Consider the following 25,169-nt stretch of genomic DNA (forward strand, 5'->3'; position numbering starts at 1 on the left):
TGTGTTCATGTTTCACGTGTAAAAAACGCGGTATTTTTCACACAATTTACTTACTATATAGCGCTGTTTTCACTGTCCTCAAAACAGGCTGATGTCTTCTTTGTTATGTGAAGTCCCTCCTTCAGAAATACGTAACAAGTTCTGATTGTGTAGTTTGTTTAGTGTGCTGTGATTCGATAGCAGCTTAGCTTAGCAGAGCCGTTTGAGCAGAGCCAAAGCTGGTGACTGACGTATTCCTGTGGGCGGAGTTTAGTCAACGAACTGTTTTACTGACGTCATTAAAGCAGGAAATAGAGGGCTGTAGTCCAAACCGGCAGTTCGTTGTAGGCTTTTTAAGAGAAATTCTATTGAAGAAAATATATCGCCTGGCAGTGAACTTTGAGCTTTATCATTTTACAGGTATTATTTATGCTATTATAGCAACATTACACACTAACTAGGGTTTAAAAAATGGTATCAGGAAGAACGTGACCTTTAAAATACAGCCCAGATACATACAATGGTGTGGAAAAGCACAGCATTGACCCAAAATTTATTTATTCTTCACACCATTCCAGCATATATGGCTATGAGAACTTGCATATTTTTGGAAACCAGAGTACCTGAAGTAAACCCACGCTGACACAGGGAGAACATGTAAACTCCACACAGAAGGCCACCTGGGACAGGGCTTGACCCTGGGACATTCTTGCCGAGGCAACAGTGCCCCCCCCAAAATACTAAAAAAAAGTCAAAATGTCTACTAAAACTTATGCGGTTCATTTTTTCTAAAAGTGAACAGCAGGTTTGGCCAGCTGCTGTGTTATTGGAACTGCAGTAGACTTGCCACCTTGGGCATTCAAATGTACCGTGGGACAGACCTGAGACCTGTGACAGCTGGGTTCTTATCATAAACTTAATTGAAACACAAAGTGAACTGGTAGGGACTGAATAGAGGGGTCAGTAGAAAAAGTAAGCTTGGTGGCGTGGGGCGTGAAGTGAAACACTCAACCACTGAATAAATGAAAGTCAAAGTAGTGCACCATGATGAATGTTAAAATACAGTTTCATAGTACAGGCTTATACATGCTGACATTAGAAAAATAGACATTTTTCTTGAAAGATTTAATATAAACACTTTAATAAAATACAAATCCACTTTATCTGGTTTAAACAGTCTGGAACCCAATAGACTTTGACTGTAAATCTCATATTTTTTGTCCATGTTTGCTCAGCTGTCCATATTTTGCTTTGAAACTCAAATATTATTGTTACATGCTAGGCAAGCAACAACATGGCAAACATTATTTTTATAGAGTATATTAATCAGAACAAAAAAGCGTGCGTTGGTTTTATATTAACTCTTTATTCAGATAGCCACACCTAGTACCTAATGCCTAATATACAACATTCACCAACTTCAAAAAGCAAAAAAGATTTATACAATTTACATCTCTCAGGAACTATTTATGTAAAACAAAATTACATTAAAATAAAAACAGCTCCATGATTCTCTTGGACCCTTAAAATTAACACGTTTTTGATTAGTGATTTGCAAATGGAGCCTTTCGAATTTAGTGTTGCAATGTATAGAAATGGCAAAAATGACTGTTTGATATGATACTGGTGGAAAAAAACATTTCCAGGCACAGGTTCATGGGATAATGGGTGTTTAATGCTTGATGGCATAAGATCCCTGGCAACCTGAACAGGTGTTTCGGGTGGTGTGGTCCTGTCCCCATGCTGTGTGCCAGGGGTGATCCGGAGCAGGGTAATGGCTCACTTGCGGGGCTGATGGATGTGCTGGTTGATGTGATGGGCTGAAGGCAACTTCTGCACTGCAGGAACAGGTTTTTGATGGGCCACCTGAGCAGCAGCAGGGGTGAAGTCTTTATCACCCTAAAAAAAAAAAGATAGCGTATTACAGTTTGCGCATACTGTATGATACTATTTGATTTGTGCCACTATAATGTCTGACAATTGCTATTAATATAAAATAGCTCAAAATATATCATTATGTCATTCCAACATATATAGTGGAAAAATATTATTTTTTTCAAATCTTAGAGTGCAACTACATGATACGCAGCCAGCGAGGACACAAATCCGACATTCCAAGAAAGAAGAAGCAACACGTGTTATTTACTAATATCCCTTTAATCATGTCACATATGAAAGAGGAGATAAGTACAGCTTTTGAAGGAGATTACAGGGTAGACAGCCCAGAAAACTATAATGAGCCAAGCCAAACTCTTGGTTCCTCTATTTAAAACCTGGCTACACATAGAGGTAAAGTGTGTATAGGGCACATGCACCACTACCACACAACGAAAACAAGGATTGCATGTGATCTCAACATCAAACAGGGTCACTTTATATATGCTATGGCATGCATAATCAAACACAACATTGTTTATGAGCACTGCCAACTCTCTGACTCATACAACATTGTATATGCGCAACCGTAAGCATGCACAGATTGATGTGTTATGTCACAGTCTCCATCAAAACAGAATATTAAAATCCTGAGACTCGACCAATCCCACAGCGGCAGAGCAGATTAAGGTCAGCCCAGGCTGGAAAGGGGCAGAGCGGCTCTGTGTGACAAGCTGTTAAACCCTTCACAACCCAATACAAAGTCTCGGGCACATCAGAGAATTGCTGTAATCTCAATAAGTAATAAGAGACAAACATACAGCATTTAACTGCACAAACGGTCCAGAACAGTCAGCTCAGTTGGTTTGGGATGTGGGCAGGTTTAAGATGAATTTGGCGCTGCATTTGATTGCATTAGACAGCCTAAAGCTGGATGAAGTCTGTAGAAAGGTTAATAGGACATCTGCTAGAGACCGGTCTATCCAAGCTCAAGTGTTAGATGTGTGAAATGGAAGCACGCTGCTTCTGACACTTTTTTTAAGAAAAAGTCCAAGAAAAAATTAGACCTCTGTTCTTTTCAAGTGAGAAACTATTTTTTTTGGAAACAAGTCCACTTAAATGTTGTTCATGCACCCATTATTTGGTGGAAGCTTACAGTGCATTCAGTCTGATCCAGATTTTTCATTATACAGTGAGGAAAATAAGTATTTGAACACCCTGCTATTTTGCAAGTTCTCCCACTTAGAAATCATGGAGGGGTCTGAAATTGTCATCGTAGGTGTATGTCCACTGTGAGAGACATAAGCTAAAAAAGAAAAAACAAGAAATCACAATATATGATTTTTTACCTATTTATTTGTATGATACAGCTGCAAAAAAGTATTTGAACACCTGTCTATCAGCTACAATTCTGACCCTCAAAGACCTGTTAGTCTGCCTTTAAAATGTCCACCTCCACTCCATTTATTATTCTAAATTAGATGCACCTGTTTGATGTCATTAGCTGCATAAAGACACCTGTCCACCCCATACAATCAGTAAGAATCCAACTACTAACATGGCCAAGACCATAGAGCTGTCCAAAGACACTCGAGACAAAATTGTACACCTCCCACAAGGCTGGAAAGGGCTATGGGGAAATTGCCAAGCAGCTTGGTGAAAAAATGTCCACTGTTGGAGCAGTCATTAGAAAATGGAAGAAGCTAAACATGACTGTCAATCTCCCTCGGACTGGGGCTTCATGCAAGATCTTACCTCGTGAGGTCTCAACGATCCTAAGAAAGGTGAGAAATCAGTCCAGAACTACACGGGGGGAGCTTGTCAATGACCTGAAAAGAGCTGGGACCACTGTTTCCAAGGTTACTGTTGGTAATACACCAAGATGTCATGGTTTGAAATCATGCCTGGCACGGAAGGTTCCCCTGCTTAAACCAGCACATGTCCAGGACCGTCTTAAGTTTGCCAATGACCATTTGGATGATCCAGAGGAGTCATGGGAGAAAGTCATGTGGCCAGATGAGACCAAAATAGAACTTTTTGGTCATAATTCCACTAAACCTGTTTGGAGGAAGAAGAATGATGAGTACCATCCCAAGAACACCATCCCTATTGTGAAGCATGGGGGTGGTAGCATCATTATTTGGGGGTGTTTTTCTGCACATGGGACAGGGTGACTGCACTGTATTAAGAAGAGGATGACCGGGGCCATGTATTGCGAGATTTTGGGCAACAACCTCCTTCCCTCAGTTACAGCATTGAAGATGGATCGAGGCTGGGTCTTCCAACATGACAATGACCAGAAGTACACAGCCAGCATAACCATGGAGTGGCTCTGTAAGAAGCATATCAAGGTTCTGGCGTGGCCTAGCCAGTCTCCAGACCTAAACCCAATAGAGAATCTTTGGAGGGAGCTCAAACTCTGTGTTTCTCGGCGACAGGCCAGAAACCTGACTGATCTAGAGAAGATCTTTGTGGAGGAGTGGGCCAAAATCCCTCCTGCAGTGGGTGCAAACCTGGTGAAAAACTACAGGAAACGTTTGACCTCTGTAATTGCAAACAAAGACTACTGTACCAAATATAAACATTGATTTTCTCAGGTGTTTAAATACTTATTTGCGGCTGTATCATACAAAAAAATAGTTAAAAAATCATACATTAAGGTTTCTTATGAAAACATTTTAATTATTATTTAGATAAAATAAACGTAATACAGCCACACAACAAACTTATGAAAATATTTTAATCGTTATTTGCATGATAATTGTTTAACGCAGCCACACAATAAATAAAAACTATCACCACAATGCTTACCACAATGATTTCCCTTATCTCATGTATTAATTTTTTATTGTAAAAATTAAGATTTAATGATTTCCCTTATCTTATATTTTTTATTGTAACAATTTATGATTTGCAAAAATAACTGTTGCATCTGTGTAGATTAGATAAGCAATGCGCGTTGTGCACGCTATACATTATGGTCAAGCATGCGCCCTTAAAATAGCATAATGAACCACGCGCAACGCGCCACTGACTTTAGACTAGTTTTTTTTGTTAGTAGCGCAATTTTTTTTTGAAACTGCAAAATAGCATAAGAGATGGTTTGCGCCGGAGCACGCCTCCTTTTTGCGCTGAACCACCCAGGGAGCGCAAGTTCATTCCCTAGTTTGTCGACGTGCGTCTGTGGAGGGAAAAACGCGCTGTGCGCCGGGGCAAAATACGAAATGATACATGCGTCACTGACAAAGTCAATTGCGCTGGGTGCAAGATAGGGCCCAGTGTCTCTTAACGGTGAACATGCACCTACGATGACAATTTCAGACCCCTCCATGATTTCTAAGTAGGAAGACTTGCAAAATAGCAGGGTGTTCAAATACTTATTTTCCTCACTGTATGTGTGTTCACTGGGATTTGAAACCATGACCTTTGCACTGCATACGCATATGCAATGTCTACCAGTTTAGCTGGATAGATCTGTTAAAACTAATAATAATCCCTTATTTCATAAAAAAATTATGTATATATTTACGGTATAACATAAGTGACACATGACCTCTGGTTATGACATCATGATCTAAGTAAATGAACCTACCTTAGTGACAACTCCTGAGACCACAACAGGCATCTTTGGTGGGCTAGAAGTGGAAAAAAGAAAACATTTCAGTCAAAAACATAACACAAAATTTTAAGTCAAAAACATAACATAAAACGCATCAGTCTTAGTAGATTTTTTTAGGATCATTAATGTTTCCATAGGGAATGTGTACAGGAGAACACAAACACTTCTGTATTCTGCCAATGAATAACACCACTCATATTTCTGAGGAAAGAAACCTTCGGAGGGTTGCAGCCAAAATGAACTCAATAGTGCTGCCTTGTGTCTGATCCAAAGAGACATTTAAAATGTGTTTATTTAAGGTTAAGCCCAAATTTGTTCAGAGATATTTTTTGTTTGCAGGGTTTTGAAGGGATAGTTCACCTAAAATGAAAATGAAGACATCGTTGGTCTGGATCAACACTTATTATTTCTATTCATCTGTCTAAATGCTCATCTATTGCATGAGGTTAATGGAAACCAAAATATAACTTTGTCATTAAAAAGACAAAAATCTAGAATTAAATATTTTATGCACAAAAATTAACATGGGATCCAAAAAAATATTAAGATAGGAATTTATTTATACACTCTTAGAAAGGATGTGTTAATTTTTTACACATCTTTGTGCCTTAAGATTCTAACACATTATGTGTAATTTTAACACTTTATGCGTCATTTTGTGCTGATTAAAAGTAACACAAAATGTGTTGTTTCAATGACAACACAGAGATGGGTAAATTCTGGGACAACGCATTTAGTGTGTTGTCCCAGAATCAACACAAATGTGTGGTTTTTAACACATTCGTTCTAAGAGTGTAATAACACCATACATTAATATGTAGACTAAAGACTACAGTACAAGCTGTCAAAGGTCCCACAGTATAAAATCTTATGATTCCATCTGACAGCACTTTGTGAAGTTGCGGGAAATCAAAGTGTGTGAGGTCTGCAGTGATTAGCTGAAGGTCAACAGTCGGCATCATTACAAGCACAGGACGTCTGAGTGAAGCCCAATCAGACGTCTGATGTGACTGTCAGCGGATGCCCTCTATTCCACATCAACGCTGAGAGGAATTGCCTTCCACATCCGGATGCAAAGCTAATCGGATACATGGTCGGAATTCTAACACGATGAATTAAGCCCAGCACTGATGAAAACTGGCACGTCATTCGGATTTATTGGCTCAACACAGAAGGATTATAATGATAATTATACCTATAAATGCATCCTGATAAGGTATACAATCTTACTGATGATTAAAAAAATCATCTATGTTTTGCAAAGCAATTTATTCGTAAGAGTAAATGGAGGGAATTATTATGGTGTCTTATCTAAGATGATGCCAAAAATGCTAAAAAAATCGAACATGACATTTAGGAATTGCGTAATTCCCTATCAGTTGAGCTATAGGAACACTATAAATGTATAAAATACTACAATTCTGATATATTTGCTATTATTGCCATAGCCTACAAAGTTAAGTGTCTTTAAATGGCCATTGTAACTATTGGGAAGATTTACAAGGTACAGTAGTTATTACTATTTAGATGACAGATTACAATAGATAAACCTTTCTTTTTTTTTAAGTGCAGTGATAAATTATGCATAAGTCAAGAAATTTGTATTAGGTAGGCAAATAGGGCTGATTCAGACTAGACGTCCCTGTAACTGTTGCTTGAGGCCTGAGTACATGTGAATGTGAAAACTAGGGAGGGAGTAGACGAAGGGTCTGCGAGTTAAAATCAGGTGCTCCCGGCAGCAACCAAGGTACAAAATGGCCTATAAAAATTCCTGAGGGACCTGGAATTTACCATCAACATCTGAGCACGGAGCTGAAACATGGCTTCGGGCCTGAACAAGCCGTCAGCTTCCGAAATTACTCCCATTCATTTTCCAAAGCTGAGCATTTCCCTTAAAGCACCAGCCAGAAGAGAAGGTCAACAGTGATAATTGACCTTGACAAGACAAATAGACCTTGTCTCTGCAGAAAATAAAATAATAATGTGTGACAAACAGATGTAGTTTTAAAGACTTTGAGTTCGAGTGGCCACGCGTAGCTGTTTAACAGTAGCCGCTGCTAAAATATTAATAATAATACAGTGCGATGATCACACCGCTTTTCAAGATATAGGAAACGGAGCAATAAAAGTGGACAATTAAACTGTTAGCATGTTAACAACATATGAAGAGTTTGGTTCCAAAACGCAATAAACGCCATATAAACCAAAATCAGTATTGTATCAGGTCAGTATTAAAAAGTAAATTCTTCATTTTACGCAAAATCTGATATCCGCCGTGTCATCTTTTCTCCCTTTTTTCCCAAAACGCGATGAATGCCAGTCCTCCTTCTCTGCATAAATCCACTCAACAAATCACAGCGCACCATTCACGCATTGTAAGCAACAATGGCGGCACGTTGAATACACACAGAATCCTAGTTTTCCTCATCTACTTTGTACTTCGTGATCAACAAATAAACAAAAACTAAATAATACTTTGATGGTATTGATAAAAATGTGATGGTTTTCTAAAGCGAGGAAGGATCTTAAAAACTTTCCATTATTTGACTTGAAGTCAATGAAAATTGAGCAGGACCAAAACATTTTATAGCTGATCGCTGTCAAAAAATTTCAATGACGACGATGCCAGGATGACAACAGCAATGACAGTGTTCTTAATATGACAAAGTAAGTGTTTTGATTAATGCCATTAATCTTTATTTTTTTAATCAGTGTATACCACTAAATGTATATAACATGGCAAAGACTAGGGATGGGCGATATGGCCTAAAATCCATATTGCGTTATACATTGCAGCCTCTTGCGATAGCGATATGTATTGCGATATAATAATTTTAATAGACTCATTTCAGAACAGGTTATATAGACCCTTAGAAAAGCCAAACTGCTAAAAAGTAAGTAAAAGTAAACCGTTATGGCCAGATTAGTCTTGTTACCTCTCTTAGCTGGAACTTTTGCCTGACACACTCTACAGCAGGGGTGTCCAGACTTTTTTGTGTGGTGATCTACTTTTAAAATGATAAAGCCGACAAGATCTATCTGCTAAAAAAACAGTAAATTATTTTTATAACACTAAACACTTTAAATGATTGTGAGAGGACTATACTGCATGTTTGACAATTACTAGACCATAATGCCAATTTCGTGCGTGGAGCAGCAGTTAACTTATGTGCGATCTACCAGCATTGCCATATTGGACACCCCTTGCTCTACAGAGTATATTTTCCTGCTTATTGTTGGACGCCTTAAATCCAAATAATAGATGTTGCATCAGCCTTTTTCATGAGCTCCTCTGTTTCGCTGATGCTTTCATCCATGTTTATTCGGCTGCAGCTCGTGGCTCTAAAGTTCGCGGGTAGATTGAGTCATCAACACGCATTATCGCGATAGTGCAATAGATTTAAAATCTCTATCGTATGCCAATTTTATATCGTTTATATTGCATATCGTTTATATTGCCCATCCCTAGCAAAGACGAATGCACATTTATATATTGATTCAATAGATTTTTAGCATTTTGTGGAAAAAATAATCAGTTTTTATGATAAACCTTTAAAAATTCAAATCCATAATCCATAACCTAAAGATGCTATGTGAAAGTTTGTTACAGAAAATTGTGGTTTTCATCTTGTCACTTTCTTGGTATAGAAAACGCATTTTACCAAAATGAGTCAAAATGGATTTATTGCGCTTTGGAACCAAACTCTTCATATGTTTCAACGTACTAAAGGCTATACAGAAGTAAGTGTTGCTGTAGCTCAGATGGTACAGCATTGTGATAGTGATGCAAAGCGCATGGGTTTGATTTCAGGAACACGCATACTAATAAAACGTATAGGCTGAATGCACTGTAAGTCGCTTTGGATGAAAGCATCAGCCAAATGGATAAATGTAAATGAGAGCCAAATCCAGAAGGTGTCAGAGTTTTCAACTTGCTGCAAGAGGGCATGAAAACTCCAAAGCTCAAAGAGAGAGAGAGAGAGAGCGAGAGAAAGCGAGAGAGCGAGAGAGAGATAATCTCCCATTGAGGCATAACCAACAGAACCTGTCTATATTTCAAAAAAGACAGCTATATAATCTCAGATTAAACAATGGACAAAAATCTTATAAAATCCTGTTTTCTTATTGAGCAAAGACGGAGAGGGTGCTTTTGCCGTCAAAATCCAGATTATTAAAATCGCAGAGTTGTGAATTAATAAAAAAGCAAACAGGATAAGTTTTTTAAACCATTAATCCTTTGCTAAACATGCTGAACAGCAAAGGTTGAGAAGAGCCCCCTACATAAGATAAGATAAAAGTTATCTTATTCTTCTATATAAAGGTCATGCAAAAAAGTCTATGTGGTTATTAGCATTGACATTAATTAATTATTAACTCATTCCGAAAGCTACGAACTTTGCGCACAAAATACGATTGATAAATATAAGGTTTATTTCAAACAGTTCATCTGTATTCCTTTATAGCTATGCCATTACAAACCTGATGGTGGCAGCAGTGTGCTTGCATTAAAATAAAGAAACAGGCCAGTGATATTGTTAGGCTTTGGTGAAAAAACTTACTGAAATAGAGCTAATGTCAAGGTTAAAATCAGGGACAATAACTCAAGGGAAGATTTTATTTTTTCATCTTGAACAAATATGTTACACTCCAGTAAGCAGCAATCCTTCTGGTAATATTGGACATTGAGGGCCATAATGATTAAATCTAGTCTGAGAAATAAAGAGCTGTTTTCTTGTTTTTTTCAGCTTATATGTTTATTCAATACAAGCATGACTAGATAGTAAAGAATAGGTTTTTAAGTGGCTTTGCCTCAGTAGTACTCAGATTTTACATTACATTTAGCAAAATAAACAAAAATGTCTTTAAAATACAACATTATGACATATATTTATACATATAATATAATATATATAAATGATATATCAACTAAACTACTACAAACCCTGAGATTGCTCTTGCTTTCATGTGACCATCAGCTGAGAATATAGAACATACATAAAATATGCTCAGTGTGAAAGAAAGGCACGGAGAGAATAAACACATACACAGAGAGATATAGCGATGCTTCTCAGTCACAGAGTCAGATGCTATGTTACCTCTCGCAAGACGATTGTAGCAATTAAGGCGGCACAGACGCTCACAACTTCCTGTTGTCATGGCAACCTCGTCACATAACTATTGTTTATCAATAAGCTAAACTGGGAAGGAAACGGTCCTAATCTCTCGTCTGGACCTGTGGGAATGAGCTGTGTATACAAAGCAAATTTGTGGTAAGCCTGAAGACCCATGCTTAACATCATCATCTAATACACAAAGGGGCGGTTTCCCAGACAGGGATTAGAGTAGTCCTAGACTAAAATATATGTGAGAGCTGTCCAAACTGAAAACAACTTGTACCGACATATCTTAAATTACATTGGTGCCCTTTGTTTTGCCTCAAAATGCACACAAGTAATGTTTTTAGTAAGACATGTTTGTTAAAACTAGATATATTTTCTAATTAAACTAAGGCCTAGTCCTGGCTTATGCTAATCCCTGTCCTGGAAACCACCTAAAAAGGACTGGGATCCAAACTCAATACAATAGAAATTAAACCATGCCCTTTGCAACCATGGCCAAAATCATCCTATATAACGTTAAGAACATTTGAAAATATAACCTTGATATATTTAATACTGACTGAATTAGGTCATGTCAAAAATTGTAATCTTTAGAAAGTGTAACTTTAATTCTCTCAAAAATCATAAATGGATTATGAGACTTTGGATTTCTTAGACTGGGTCACATATACGCCTATGGTGAATATAGGTACCCGTAGTTTGTCAGCTGGGGACAGATTCATTACAATTAGTGATAGACCGATATATCGGCCGGCCGATATATCGGGCCGATATTTGTGAGTTTTATGTGTATCGGCATCGGCCGATACATGGCTGCCGTGTTCGCCAAATTTTTCCGCCATTATTTACAGACAGAGTGCTGGAAGCTGCAAGCGATTGCAGGTCATGTGACTAAAAACAACCAACCTTTCCATGACAACATCGAAAGCTCGGCCTAACAGCTGATCATAGCTGGACAAAGCAGGTTTTATTTTCATCTCTATGGGGCAGTTTCCCGGACAGGAATTAGACTAGTCCTAGACTAAAATAAATGTAAGAACTATTCAAACTAATAACATCTTTTTTTAACAACATGCCATTTTTTACATAATTTTTATGATGTAAATTGAGTGAGCAAAAGCAGTATCGGCTCCAAATATCGGCTCAAGAAAATCGGCAGCCTGTATTGGTCAAGGCTAAGGCTGATGAAACAAAAATCGGCATCGGCACTGAAAAATCCATAACTTTAAGTCCTTACGACAAGCAGCCAGCGTAATTGTTTTTTAGATTTTTTGTTGCCTTTTCACTGATATTGGGGACTAAATTTGCAACATGTATAACAATAAGCTGCTTTCTGCAAATAATAGGTTTGAAAAACACAGACTACGGAAAGATCACTTTAATAATAATAATTATTATTATTATTATCAGAGTACAAAATACCATCCTGTAAAATAATTGATTAACTTAAATTGTTAACCGTTCCTTATTATCAAAAGGTCACACTAGACTTAACCTTAAAGGGATAGTTCACCTAAAATAAAAATTCTGGCACTCTTAAAGGGAAACACCGCCATTTTCAATATTTTACTACGTTCTTACCTCAACTTAGATGAATTAATACATACCTATCTTTTTTCAATGCGTGCACTTTTAATCTTTGTACAGTGCCTCATGAATGTGTTAGCATTTAGCCTAGCCCCATTCATTCCTTAGGATCCAAACAGGGATGAATTTAGAAGCCACCAAACACTTCCATGTTTTCCCTATTTAAAGACTGTTACATGAGTAGTTACACAAGTAAGTTTGGTAGCACAAAATACAACTTTTGTTTGGAGCCATAAGAATGAATGGAGCTAGGTATGTATTAATTAATCTAAGTTGAGGTAAGAACATAGTAAAATATTGAAAAACGGTGGTGTTCTCCTTTAAGTTATTACAAACCTGTAAACATTTCTTTGTTCTGCTAAACACAAAGGAATATATTTGTAATCAAGCAGGAAACAGGAGCACCATTGACTTCCATTGTAAGAAAAATACAGTGAAAGTCAGTGGTGCTCAAAAACTCTTGCTTTGTGCTTAGCAGAATATTTTTACAGATTTACAGTGACAAAAAAATGTAAGGTAAATTTGCTAAACAAATAAGTAAGCTTATTGTTTACAGTTGCACAATTGCACAATTGAAGTTTTCAACATTGAGCTAGTTATATAGAAACTTGGTTTGCACAATATATAACTGCATAAATATATAATCTGGACGATACATCATAAGCAGCATTTCATATCTCCATATAAAATAGCAGAATATGAAAAATATTGCAATAATAGTTTCCTCTCAATATCATGCAGTCCATCTGTGATGAAACTTTTGAAAAGTCACATCCGGGGTACAAATAGATCACACATAGTAATATAAAAAAACGGATTCGACACACCAGTGATGTAAACTTAAGTAGATTAAGTCAAAAACACAACCAGAGACCATTATACCAATAGCTTCAGCACACTTCGCCAAACAACATGGGGAGGGCAACTAGCATGGAAATAATTGTCAACAAACTGTCTATTTTCATTTTTCCTTTTCTCCATTAAAGTCAACATCTCATCCCAATTTTACCATTGCATAATTTCACAGTACATGGTGGCTGAATTGCAGTTTGCCCAGCATAGTGGATGAAGTCACTGTTAAGAGGCAAATAAATTGACAGCGGCGTGTGAAAAGTCACTAGTCAGGCTATAAGTGTCTACAAACACAGCTTCTGTTCAGGGTTTAGCTAATGACCTGAATCTGACTATTACACACATACATCCGCTCTCACACGGAAACCGCTTACTAGATCTAAACCACAGTGAGATGGCCTTATACTCTGAGATGAACTTATTATAGTAATAAAACAACAAAAATCCATCAAATGTCACAAAGTGAGCAATACTTGACAAATTAGCATATCATTTCTTTGACTTAAGGCATAGCCTCAAGGCCAAACTGTGACCCCAGGCCCAAACTTTTGGAATCCTAAAAGTGAAACTAAGCAGAGATTGGTGAGAGAGTAAAGAGCAAGGGCTCGGTGTTTGGCTGGTTATCGCGGTCCTCTTATGCCCTACTGGTTGATTTACATTTATATTTATTTAAATGTATGCATTTGGCAGATGCTTTTATCCAAAGCGACCTACAGTGCTTACAAGGTATACATTTTTATCAGCATGTGTGTTCCCTGGGATCAAACCCACAACTTTTTATGCTGTTAAAGGGATAGTTCGGCCAAAAATGATATTGAACCCACGATTTGCTCGCCCCAAAGCTGTCTGAGACGCATATGTCCATTGTTTTTCAGACAAACACATTTTCAGTTATTTTAGAAAATGTTTAGATCTTTCAGTTAATTAGATGTAAAGTTACGGGCTCCACGACCTTCAAGTCAAAAAAATGTGCATCCATCCTTCACAAAATAAATCCAAACGGCTCCACGATGATAAATAAAGGTCTTCTGAGGGTAATCCGCGCGGTGTTGTTGTAAAAATATCCATATTTGAAACTTTATAGACTAAAGTGGCTACCTTCCGGTAGCGCCGCCATCTTAGACTCCTCTGTATTCAGAAGAGAGTATTAGCGTAGTGTACGCACTTTTCTTAGTAATGTATGACAAATTCGGAGGGCGGGGGCACAGAGCAGCACCAGAGTAACCTCCGTACACTGCGTAAGCTCTCATCCTGAATGCGGATGCGACTAAGATGGCGGCATTACCGAATGCGAGTTATTTTGGTTTATAAAGTTTTAAATGTGGATTTCTCTACAACGAAACTGTGCGGATTACCCTCAGAAGGACTTTGTTTATCATCGTGGAGCCGTTTGGATTTATTTTGTGAAGGACGGATGCACACTTTTTGGACCCGAAGGTCGCGGACCCCGTAACTTCACATTTGATTAACTGAAAGATCTAAAACATTTTCTAAAATAACTGAAAAAATCGTCTGAAAAATGATGGACATATGCATCTCGGACGGCTTTGGGGTGAGTAAATCATGGGTTTAATTTCATTTTTGGCCGAACTATCCCTTTAAGGCAATGCTCTACCATTTGGACACTGGAGCATGGTTGATGCTGTAAATTTACAATTATGCTGCCAAAAAGCATTTTTCTTCATTGACAGCCATTTAAAAGTAAGATGAAATACAAAGTTACTCTAAATGTTACTTTCCCTGCCTGCCACCTTGTATGTCACAACTGAGGTTGCACACATGAACTTTTTTTCTGGCTAGGCTAAAAAATATTTCAGTCCTCAGCTCTTGTGTTGTGTTTTGTAGTCGAGTGTCTGTAACAACCATGGTCCTGGAGAAATGTTGAAATAACAATAAAGTTTCTTGTCTTGACTTGAGGATAGCCACAAGGGTAATTATGGTTCTTTTCACGTCATGTCAGAATTACTGAAATTATTTAAGAAAACCATTTATGTCCTTATGAAACGTACATTTACAAGTTGGAATTATTTTTTTGAAAATGTTTTGGCTCTTTCTTTATTACATCTTTTTACAAGAGCTTATGAAGGAAAACAAATGCTAAAAAGCCACACATGGATCCAATATTAGTGTTGCCATATAAGCAAATAAATAAATGATTTGACAGCGCAAAACAATAATACACAAAGTGAACACAACAATAGTCAACCGGTTGCTCTGATAACTCGGGTCTCAAAAACCTAGATACAGATCTGACTGCCCATTAACAAATATGGCACAATTTTCTGTAGCATCCTGTCTCAACCAAGCAACTAAGCAATGTTAATGAATAGTTTTCAACAGACCTCTGTGGGTAGGACAAGAGAAACATACTAAACAGGTGTGCGGGTCGAACAGTGTGCTAACCAACCCAACACATTACATGATCGTCTCAGAGCCATTCCATTTAGGCATCCGATTCATCCGAGAAGATGACATTACATTTGACTGCTGGTCTCCAGACAGTCCCAATTGACTTTCACTAATTGGCTATCCCAAATGTGCATTATTTCCCATCAGAAGCATACCATGTTGAGAGAGATATAGCTAGTGAGTGTGTGGCACATTTAGACAGTGGACATATTAATGATTAACATCTATAATGAGGAGGATTTAAATAAAGAGTAGGTCCTTTGGAACCACTTCAATGGTTCGGTAACACTGTTGTACAGCTCTTACAATCTGAAAATGCTAGGTTGTTTGGGTAAAATATGGTCAATCCCAACTGTTGGGTTAAGTTAAAGGGCACCTATTATGGCCTTTTCACAAGATGTAATATAAGTCTCAGGTGCACCCAGAATGTGTCTGTGAAGGTTCAGCTCAAAATACCCCACAGATCATTTTTATAGCATGTTCAAAATGCTCCCATTCGGGTGGGAGCAAAAACGCGCTGTACCTTTAAAGGCGGGGTGCATAATTTAAAATAAAGAAATCTTTGTAAAAGGCAGTCGGCAGCCAGTACCAAAATACACTTGTAGCCAATCAGCAGTAAGGGCATGTTTACTAACTGACATCGCTGCCTGGGTTGCGTATGTGTGGGGCGGGTCTATTAAAAGAAGGTCTAGATTTATTATTGGGGTAGGGGCGTGTTTGTTTAGGTGATTTCAAATGTCAACATTGGCTTTCAGAGATCATGTACCCCGCCTTTATATGCAAATAAGCTACAACTCCTCACTTCCTTACAAACAGACAGTGAGCGCTTTTAGTTCAAATAGATCTGATTAATACAGTACGAGACAATCGTATCAGGTGGACAGAGTACAAATCGCTGAGGGTGGAAACTATGGTAACGCAGGACTGTCAGTGGGCGGGGCTTTATCAATGTGACCTCACATTGATAAGAAAATCAAAACGGCAGGTCTAATGAGTAAGGGTGTCAGGATTTAGATTTTAAATCCAAATCAATCGAAATTAAGTCACAACTTCGAACTTCGAATTAAAAAATGCTGCCACGCCCCCCATGTTACGTCCAGTCGGCTTGCCATACGGGGAAAAAAACACGTGTTGAGTGCTGTGAGTCAACCTCCTCTAACTTAGCTAGCTACAGCCAGTCAAAAGATAGCATGGCAGATGCAGGAGACACCACGCTAGCTGCTCTTTACATGGGAAACAAAAAACAGCAAGCGCCTCTCTGATCTTTTTAAGTTTCACAACAACTTATTTCAGTTGCTTAAGAGTTATGAAAACAGCATTTAACCATGACTTATTGGGGTATAGTCTCACAATCTCATCTGACAATGATAAAAATGTGTAGGCACTGCCCATACACATTATGTCTAAACACCTTGTAATAGGTGCCCTTTAACCTAAGTAAACCTGGGTTGAAACAACCCAGTATATTTAGTGTGTACTCTTTGTTGAAAGTGGGAAAACGCCCTGTTTTGTACAGTATAAGTTTGCACAGATATATAAGTTCAGTGAAGCACAGCAATCTGACTTTATCCTGATCCCATTTATAAATGTATTCATAGGTGTGTTTGGGACAGCATTGTGAAGTTACAATGTTTGTAAGGTTTCACCAAGCAAAAAAGAAAAACAGCCTGATTATATTGAGCTTCCCTAACAGGGTCATTCACTCAAAAACGAACATTCTGTCATCCTTTGCTCACCCCAGTATGACTTTCTATATCTGGGATAACACAATAAAATGTTTTTCTTGCATGTAAGCGACTAATCCCAATTCACTTTTCAATTCGCTTAATTATGGGCCAAATCACAATTGCGATAATTTTTGTGACAATCATAATCACGATTATTTAGCACGATCACTCAGTGACTTTGAAAACATGCATTTATTTAACTTTTTTCGTAAGTAAGTGTTTTGCAAAAGGCTACACGTGTCAAAGTAATGGTGCCTTCCAAACACATCAGTCCAGCAGTACGCAATTTAGATTTTAATCGCACAATAATAGTTTTACCTCGATTATCTTGTCTTAGTTTGAATCAAAACTTGAAAAACAATTAATTGCACAGCCCTAAATTCACTTTTATTGTATGAAAAACAGCAGTGCCAACATTGCACAAACTTGTTTGATGGGAGAAACAAAAACAAAGGTGAATCAATTACTCTTTTATTGAGTGAACAGTCCCATTAATATTTGATTAGCCGACTTCTTGCAGAGTATATAATTCTTTTAACACATTTCTAAAGGTGAAAGGAGTGAAAGACAAGAATTGTACATTGGGGCTCCTAAGGTTATGCAATCTTGTAGATTGGCCTTGGATGAATTCAATACCGAACTGTTGCATTCTGAAAATCACAACAGGCTTTGTTAAGATGGAGTTCCTAAATCAATTTTCGAGAATGTATTGTGAAGGATATCGTGACATGTCAATCCCTGTTGTTAAACTTAAATTTGCAACCATTGTTGTCCAATGCCAAGCTGCGTGTCTGACACATTAAATGCTGGACAGGGTGTTTTATTAATAGCAGGCACATACTGGTAAGCAGCAATCAGCCTACTGACACAGATTTTCTTATGTATTAATTATGATTTAGTGCATATATTATTCATATCCGTTCTAAAATTAGGAACAATTCTACCTAGTGAACGACCAATAAGAGATTAGTAGGGTAATGTTGACATGAAACACAAGCTGCGAGTGGCCAGTATAGTAAATAAATGAACAGCACAAATTCATCATTTACTTACTCTCATGCCACCTGTATGGATTACTTTTATGATGGCTTTATATACTTTCTGGAGCAGTTAAAAATGTGTATCCAATTAAATTTCAATATAAAGACGGCAAACACCAACTACTGATATGCAAAATGCTGGAAGTAACATTTGAGCAACTTCATGCAAATGCCAACTCATGAAAAAGTAAAGCTCTTACTAAAAGTTTTTAACCATACTGATATTTTGGATGCCAATATTTGGTTAATATGATTAATATTTTGGCTTAAAGGTGCAGTGTGTAAATTTTAGCGGCATCTAGTGGTGAGGTTGCAAATTGCAACCAACGGCTCATCCCACTGCTCGCACCTCACTTTTGAAACTCATAGAGAAGCTACAGTAGCTGCACCGGAAAAACATGACATCGGAGACAAAAATGTTTGTCCGTTAAGGGCTTCTGTAGAAACGTGGTGGCACAAAATGGCGACTTCCTCATGCATGTAGATAAAAACATCTCATTCTAAGGTAATGAAAACATAACGATTCATTATAAAAAAGGTCTTTATACACCCATGATAATGTAGTTTTGTATATTATATTGCATTTCTGTCACTGTGATGCTTCTAAAAATTACACACTGCACCTTTAAATACCAGTACAAGGTCTCTGTTTTAAGTAAAAACTTTTTTTTCTAAATATTATCCATAGTTATGTAAGTGCAGCTTTCAGAATTGTCACATCCATAACATTGTTTCTTCCTCATGAATGTGCACATGGAAATTTAAATAAAATAATTATTAAAAATTATTTGTTCTGAAGAGCTGTACACCTTGTAAAACATGGGTATAGACTGATTTATATCTAATGTCTAGACTCAGGGGGGTTTAGTAATATATAAACACATGGTTCAGGATATTGGTAATAAATAAATTCTCTGAGAAATTATCATTTATATTATGACTGAAAATAACACTGATATTGCTCATTTATTATGAACAATATTTAAAAAGGGTAATTATCCATTTACAAGACTACTGGCAGTTTTTGGAACGCACTGTACAAAGGCAAAGGTAGCATCTGTTAACCAGCTAATATGTGATCTGAATGTCTAAATGCTTAATGAATCATTACAGCTAAAACGCCCTATAATCCTTTATTGATTCATTTGTATTGCTGCTAAACATATTTACTTAACTATTAAATTAAAATGATGCAACTGGATAATATTTGATCCTTTCTAGAAGCCATAGTACCAGCGATACGGGTACTATTTTTTCATCTGTCAGCAATACTCCCACACGATATCTAGAAAGACTAACATTGTTTTATAAATGTTAAAGTGACATATTGACCATCCACACAGTCATAGGATCAATTGTGTCAACAACTAAAACTCGCTTTGTGCAAACATGATCCGAACACAAAGAAACTACACAGGAAAATGCAGAGTTTCCTTTCTGCCTGCCAGCATTGCGAAAAGATGCCAGTAATATTCTGGGTGGAGGGGCAACACGCATTGAAACCACATTTCAACCTCTTCTCTGAAATGGCCACTCTGTGGACAGCTGCCAGAAAGCATAAAAGTTTATACAGGAGCGTTACAGCGCTGAGGATTTCCTGCAGCAGGTTGAATGAGCTGATAGGAGAACACTTGCAGTCGTGAAGGCGATCAGTCATCAGGTAGCAGGATGAAGGAGACTGAACTGAGCCATAAAGCTTAGCAGAAGCAGTAATGAAAGCATGCGGGCTGCTGAAATCAGGTCAGCTATAACACAACATGAGAGTGAAAGAGGAAAGTTTCAAAGACAGAAATATTTTTGCATTGCAAAGATGCCAAGCATTACATGTGACGGATTATGCAACTATCAGTTAGATGGCTACCTAGCAACAGGCTGATATTAAATGAAACCATTTACTTAAACAGAATCCGGCACTATGCAGAAACGGGAAAAAGGGAACATGTGGTGACATCCGACTGTTAGACGCAATCATTGCTGACACACCCAGACCTATATTTAGTTTAGCCTAAAATTATTCTAATATGGCATTGAGCGTGATGGTGGTGGTTTTGCATAACCCTGGTAAAAACACATTTCTGGGAGATTAGATGTAGTGGTATGATTTAGAGTGACATCATCAAAACAAACATAAAAAGTAGTTTAATGAGGGCCAATGCAGGGCAGAGGGAATCTAAAAAAAAAAAACTTGTTTTTGCAGAAAGTTTCCAGTTGTACCCATAGCCACGTGGGAACCGCACACTTGTGTCAACGATCAGTGATAGTTATCACCTTATCAGACTCAATGTTAATGTTATTTAGGGCTATAGAGTGTTTTGTTATATGTTTAGTGTTTTATCACCCTAGCACTCCTGAAAAAGGCAAAAAAAGGACACTAATTGTACCTGCTGTGTTGATTGCACCTTAAAAGGGTTTACATCTTTTGAATGACAAAAATCTCGGCATTTCCAAAAATGTGTGACATGTTTAGCTTTTTATTTTTGAATTGTTGCATGTCATGAAGTTTTCTGTCAAATAATGCAGTGTCCATCCCACGGTACATTGGAACGCTAAGGGGTTAATCCTGTCTTGTCACCTCCAAAATCCAGCTAAGACCAGCATAAGCTGGTGAGCTGGTTTAAGCTGGTCTTGCCAGGCTACTGCCACCTTAAACCAGCTACAAGCTTATGTTGGTTATAGCTGGATTTTTCAGTAAAGAAGACCTTTATCCTTATCCATAAACAGCATTTAAATAAAATGTATAGTTTATAAAGCAGCTTTTTGGGAGCGACGGCTACCTTTTATATAGTCTAGCTTTTTTTTTACTTGTTGATATGTTTTATCATTGTTTAAAATGTTAACATACAAAAAAGACAAGCTTATATTAAAAATATGTAATAAATAAAAAAATATTAAAATTGAGGCTAACTCATAGACTCCGTGCGGGCACCATGTTGGAGACCACTGTTATAAAGTATAGTATAGTTATAAAGTTGTACATGATCTTACTAATTCTATAGCTATTTAACAAAATAAAAAAGTGCAATGAAATATTGATTTAAAGATTAAATAATTTTGCCCTGCAAAAAGGGATGATTGACACAAAACTAGCACAGTGTAGGAGGACAACAGTCAAATATATTGTTAAAAGCAGAGTGCCCGATATCTGAAAAACACTTTGGAAAAGGGGCCGACTACCAAACCACACTAGTAGCCAATCAGCAGTTAGGTGCGTGTCTACTAAACAACACTGCGTATGTGTGGGGCGGGTCTATCAACAGAAGGTCCAGATTCTATTGGGGTAGAGGTGTGTTTGTTTAGGTGATTTCAAATATCAACATTGGCTTTCAGAGAACATGGACCCTCCCTTTAAGCTGCCATTATACAAAAACATTTGACTGTACAATGCTATGATTATATATCGGTTTATAAATCGGTGTTTAAACTGTTACTCTTCAATTGTATACACACAAAGCATTACATGTTCATAGCATTAAGTTGTAGAATCAAACCAAGTGGGTACTTACAAAAACCTCTTTATCAAAAAAGCTGATGTGTGCTGCGTAAAATAAAGTCTAGTGTGTGCTTTGCTAGTAGAAACAATATCATGACAAAGCAGAAAAAGTTTGGTGTGGATATTACTGCTGCAAAAATGTGATGGTCAGCACTCTTACCTCACGGTCTCGTATTCTTCACTGTCTTTATCATCCATCTTGACAGGTGCTTCAGACTGATGCTTCTGCACTATCCTCATACCTCCTGCTTTCACTGTCAGTGTATCACACAAACAGAAGATCAGAGTTTATTCACCGACATTAGCAGCAGTATGTGAGACTGTATCATAAAAGCAATCAAAACATGTGACCAATCAGTGCACAGCGTTATGTTATCTTTTCCATGGCCTACTGTTAGGGCCTTTACACACACGTGTTGTTATCTGATGTACTTTACACCTACAGTTATGCAGGCCAAAAGGAAACATATAGGCAAAAAAAAAACATTTAAAAAGGAAAACAAAGCATTGACTTAAACACAAAATGCATCTTGTCGTATAATCAACGTTACATTAAAACACGCAGTCTGTATGTGAATTCAAAAATAAGGCGACATGCAACGTGCAAGATGTGCACTTCGCATCAGCTGATTCCTACAAAATCATTCCCAGCAGAAAAGCAAAACAACATGAGCATCGTCACAGTGACATTACCAGCAGGTGGATGTCCAGCTTTCGTCTCCATTTTCTCTTTGGGTGGCGATGACATGACTGCTATCGGCTGCTGTAAAGCGTTTCCTCCAAAGAGTCGTTTCTTAATAATAAAAACAATCCTTCTGTTTCCTGAAAAACAACGCGCGCTGCTGTCGACTGTCGTCAACGTGGCTTTTCCCTGCCCATTGTTTGGCAACGATGCGTGATGGCGTCACGGACACGCTGCATCCAATAGGAGTGCTCGATCAGAAATTACGTTCCGCCTCCTTCCTACGGAGAGTGAGTGGGAACACACGTGAATCAGGTGGGATCGGGCGTTTATTGAAGGGCCGTAGGCTGCATTAATAAATCATGCAAGTCCAAAAACAGCCTATTTATAGCAACACGCAACGAAGAGAGAGGATTTTAGTCAAAAGAAAAAGAAATAAGGACATTTTAAATATTTTTTTCTTTATACACTCATATAACTGTACATACTGTAGATGCTATAGTGTTTTAAACCTAACATAATATTAGCAAATATTAAAGTATAGGCTACAGCATTTACCATAATTATATTATTACTATATTTAGGTTAAGGGTTACTATGACTATACACAGCACTGTGATAAAATATAGGTCTATACAATATACTGCAGTTTACTATAGTAAGTACTAGGCTTTACAGTTTGATTTCACATGGCCAGGGGTTTTTGTCAATATTGTAGTCGTTTTCTTAAATAAACTATAATATAAAATAATTCCAGCTAATGGTCTTTAAACAGAAATAAAATGTCAAGGATATGTTTAAAGTTAAATAAAACCTGATCTATCTTGATCTTTATTATGGTTCTTTTATATCCCTCTTAAACACTGGATGATAATGAGATCATGTGGCTAAATAAGCCATTTGATGCTAACAGATCTGATCAAAACATTATTTAGCACAAATTGCTTGGTTACTTTCAACCCATCGTTGAGTCAAAGAGCCCTTGGGTTAAATTAACCCAGAACATTTTATATTTGACCAAACAATGGGTTAAAACAAGCCAACTTTTTGGGTTGAACATTCCAGCGTAGGTTAAATTACAACCCAAAAGACTGGGCTCGTCCCTTTTTACCCAATGCTGAGTTTAAAATAACCCAGCCTTTTTTAGAGTGCTTGTTGCTTAAAGAAGTTTTAAAGCAATTGTACTTTATATGAAAAGTTTTAGGTGTATATTTGATCACACTGGGCCTGTTTGTGACATACTGCTGTTGCATTGGTGTTAATGAGTATAAGTGAATCCTGACCACTAGAGGGGAGACTAATGCTTTGATAAGCATCAGTGCACACTTTTCTCAGATAACATTTAAATGCTTTTGTAATGCATCAAGCTATACAGCTGCATGGAATAGCACCTTATTGGTAAAATAATACTAAAGTGTATAATATTTCATTTCAAAAGATCCCTTAATACCATGTGGCTGGTAACATTTCCTCTGATCTCATTATTCGTATAGTATCAGCAACTTCAGTAATATTATGTATTTTATTCATCGTTAGGTCCATGATTGCATCATGTATTACAGAATATGCATCATCTTGAAACTGTGTTCTTACAAACCAATGCATTTAACCTGTTAAGGGTCGCCGTCCTGTACACAGGACAACTACATTTACTTCCAATATTGTTGATGTAAATTTTAATCTACCACTACAAACTATATATCGTTGGAAAGGTCTACGCCTATAGAATAGACATTTCAACAGTGTTTTATAAAATAAACTATGTAGGGAGAGTAATTGATTCATTTATGAAGAGAGTGTGCCTCAAAACATTTATATCCTGCTAAATGTCACTGTCCCACCGGCGGGACGCCTACTTTTACTTCAGTGTTTTGCATGTGAATTCTAATCCAATCCTGATAAACTATATATCGTTTGAAAGTTCTAAGAGTGTAGTTTCCAATTATCATCAGGATTTAGGGAAAGAAATGACATAGTGAGAGCCATTTTCTAAAATGCCACAGGTCCGCAGGTGGGCCCATGTTGTTGTTATATATTTGTAAACCTAAAACATCCTGACAAACTATATATCATTGAAAAGCTCTGAGAGTGTAGTTTTCATATTTTATCACCATTTTTGGGAAATTATGACTTAGTGAGAATCAGGTTTTAAAAATATCACGGGGCCACATGTGAACCCAATTAGTTTTTACATAAGTATAGCACTAATACCCTATTCAAAACCTAAACAATTTTGACAAACTATATATCATTAGAAAGCTCTAAGAGTGTAGTTGTCATATATCATCACCATTTTGAGAAAAAATTACGCAATGAGAGTCAGTTTCAAAAAGGTCACAGGCCCACATGTAGGCCCAATTTGTTTTTACATTTTTTAACACTAAACCCCTACTCTAAACCCAAAAAATCTTGATAAACTATATATCACTGGAAAGCTCTCAGAATGTACTTTTCATATGTCAAGGTCATCTGATGATAGAAATAATGTAGTGACAGTTTTTTGTAACATGACCTCCCCCCATAGGAATGCATATTAATGATTATATATTCATATATCCTAGTATAAATCTACAAAAATGTTGACAACCTATATATCATTGGAAAGCTCTAAGAATGCAGTTTTCATATTTCAAAAGTTTTAGCAGTAATATTTTAATGTAGTGACAGTAATTTATTAATTTATGACAAGAGTATGCAGGAAACCGTTGACACCTAGTGGCCATTGTTGGTAAAACTGCTAAAAGTGTGACACAAACCTCATTTTTGTGATTTTAACTTGAAATTTGGAT

The 25,169-nt window shown here is 37.2% G+C and overlaps 1 protein-coding gene across 1 annotated transcript; it reads right to left on the minus strand.

Annotated features, from left to right (window-relative positions):
- Positions 1-1,325: 1,325 nt before the first annotated feature.
- Positions 1,326-22,594, minus strand: dap (death-associated protein). The gene is made up of 4 exons (XM_055182310.2): positions 22,392-22,594; positions 21,859-21,952; positions 5,447-5,489; positions 1,326-1,878 (listed from the first exon to the last, which is right to left on the minus strand). The coding sequence occupies exons 1-4, from the start codon at positions 22,444-22,446 to the stop codon at positions 1,759-1,761; spliced, it is 312 nt and encodes a 103-aa protein (XP_055038285.1). The 5' UTR covers positions 22,447-22,594; the 3' UTR covers positions 1,326-1,758.
- Positions 22,595-25,169: the final 2,575 nt, after the last annotated feature.

Source organism: Misgurnus anguillicaudatus, chromosome 25 (genome assembly GCF_027580225.2).
Source record: "Misgurnus anguillicaudatus chromosome 25, ASM2758022v2, whole genome shotgun sequence".
Classification (NCBI taxonomy): Eukaryota; Metazoa; Chordata; class Actinopteri; order Cypriniformes; family Cobitidae; genus Misgurnus; species Misgurnus anguillicaudatus.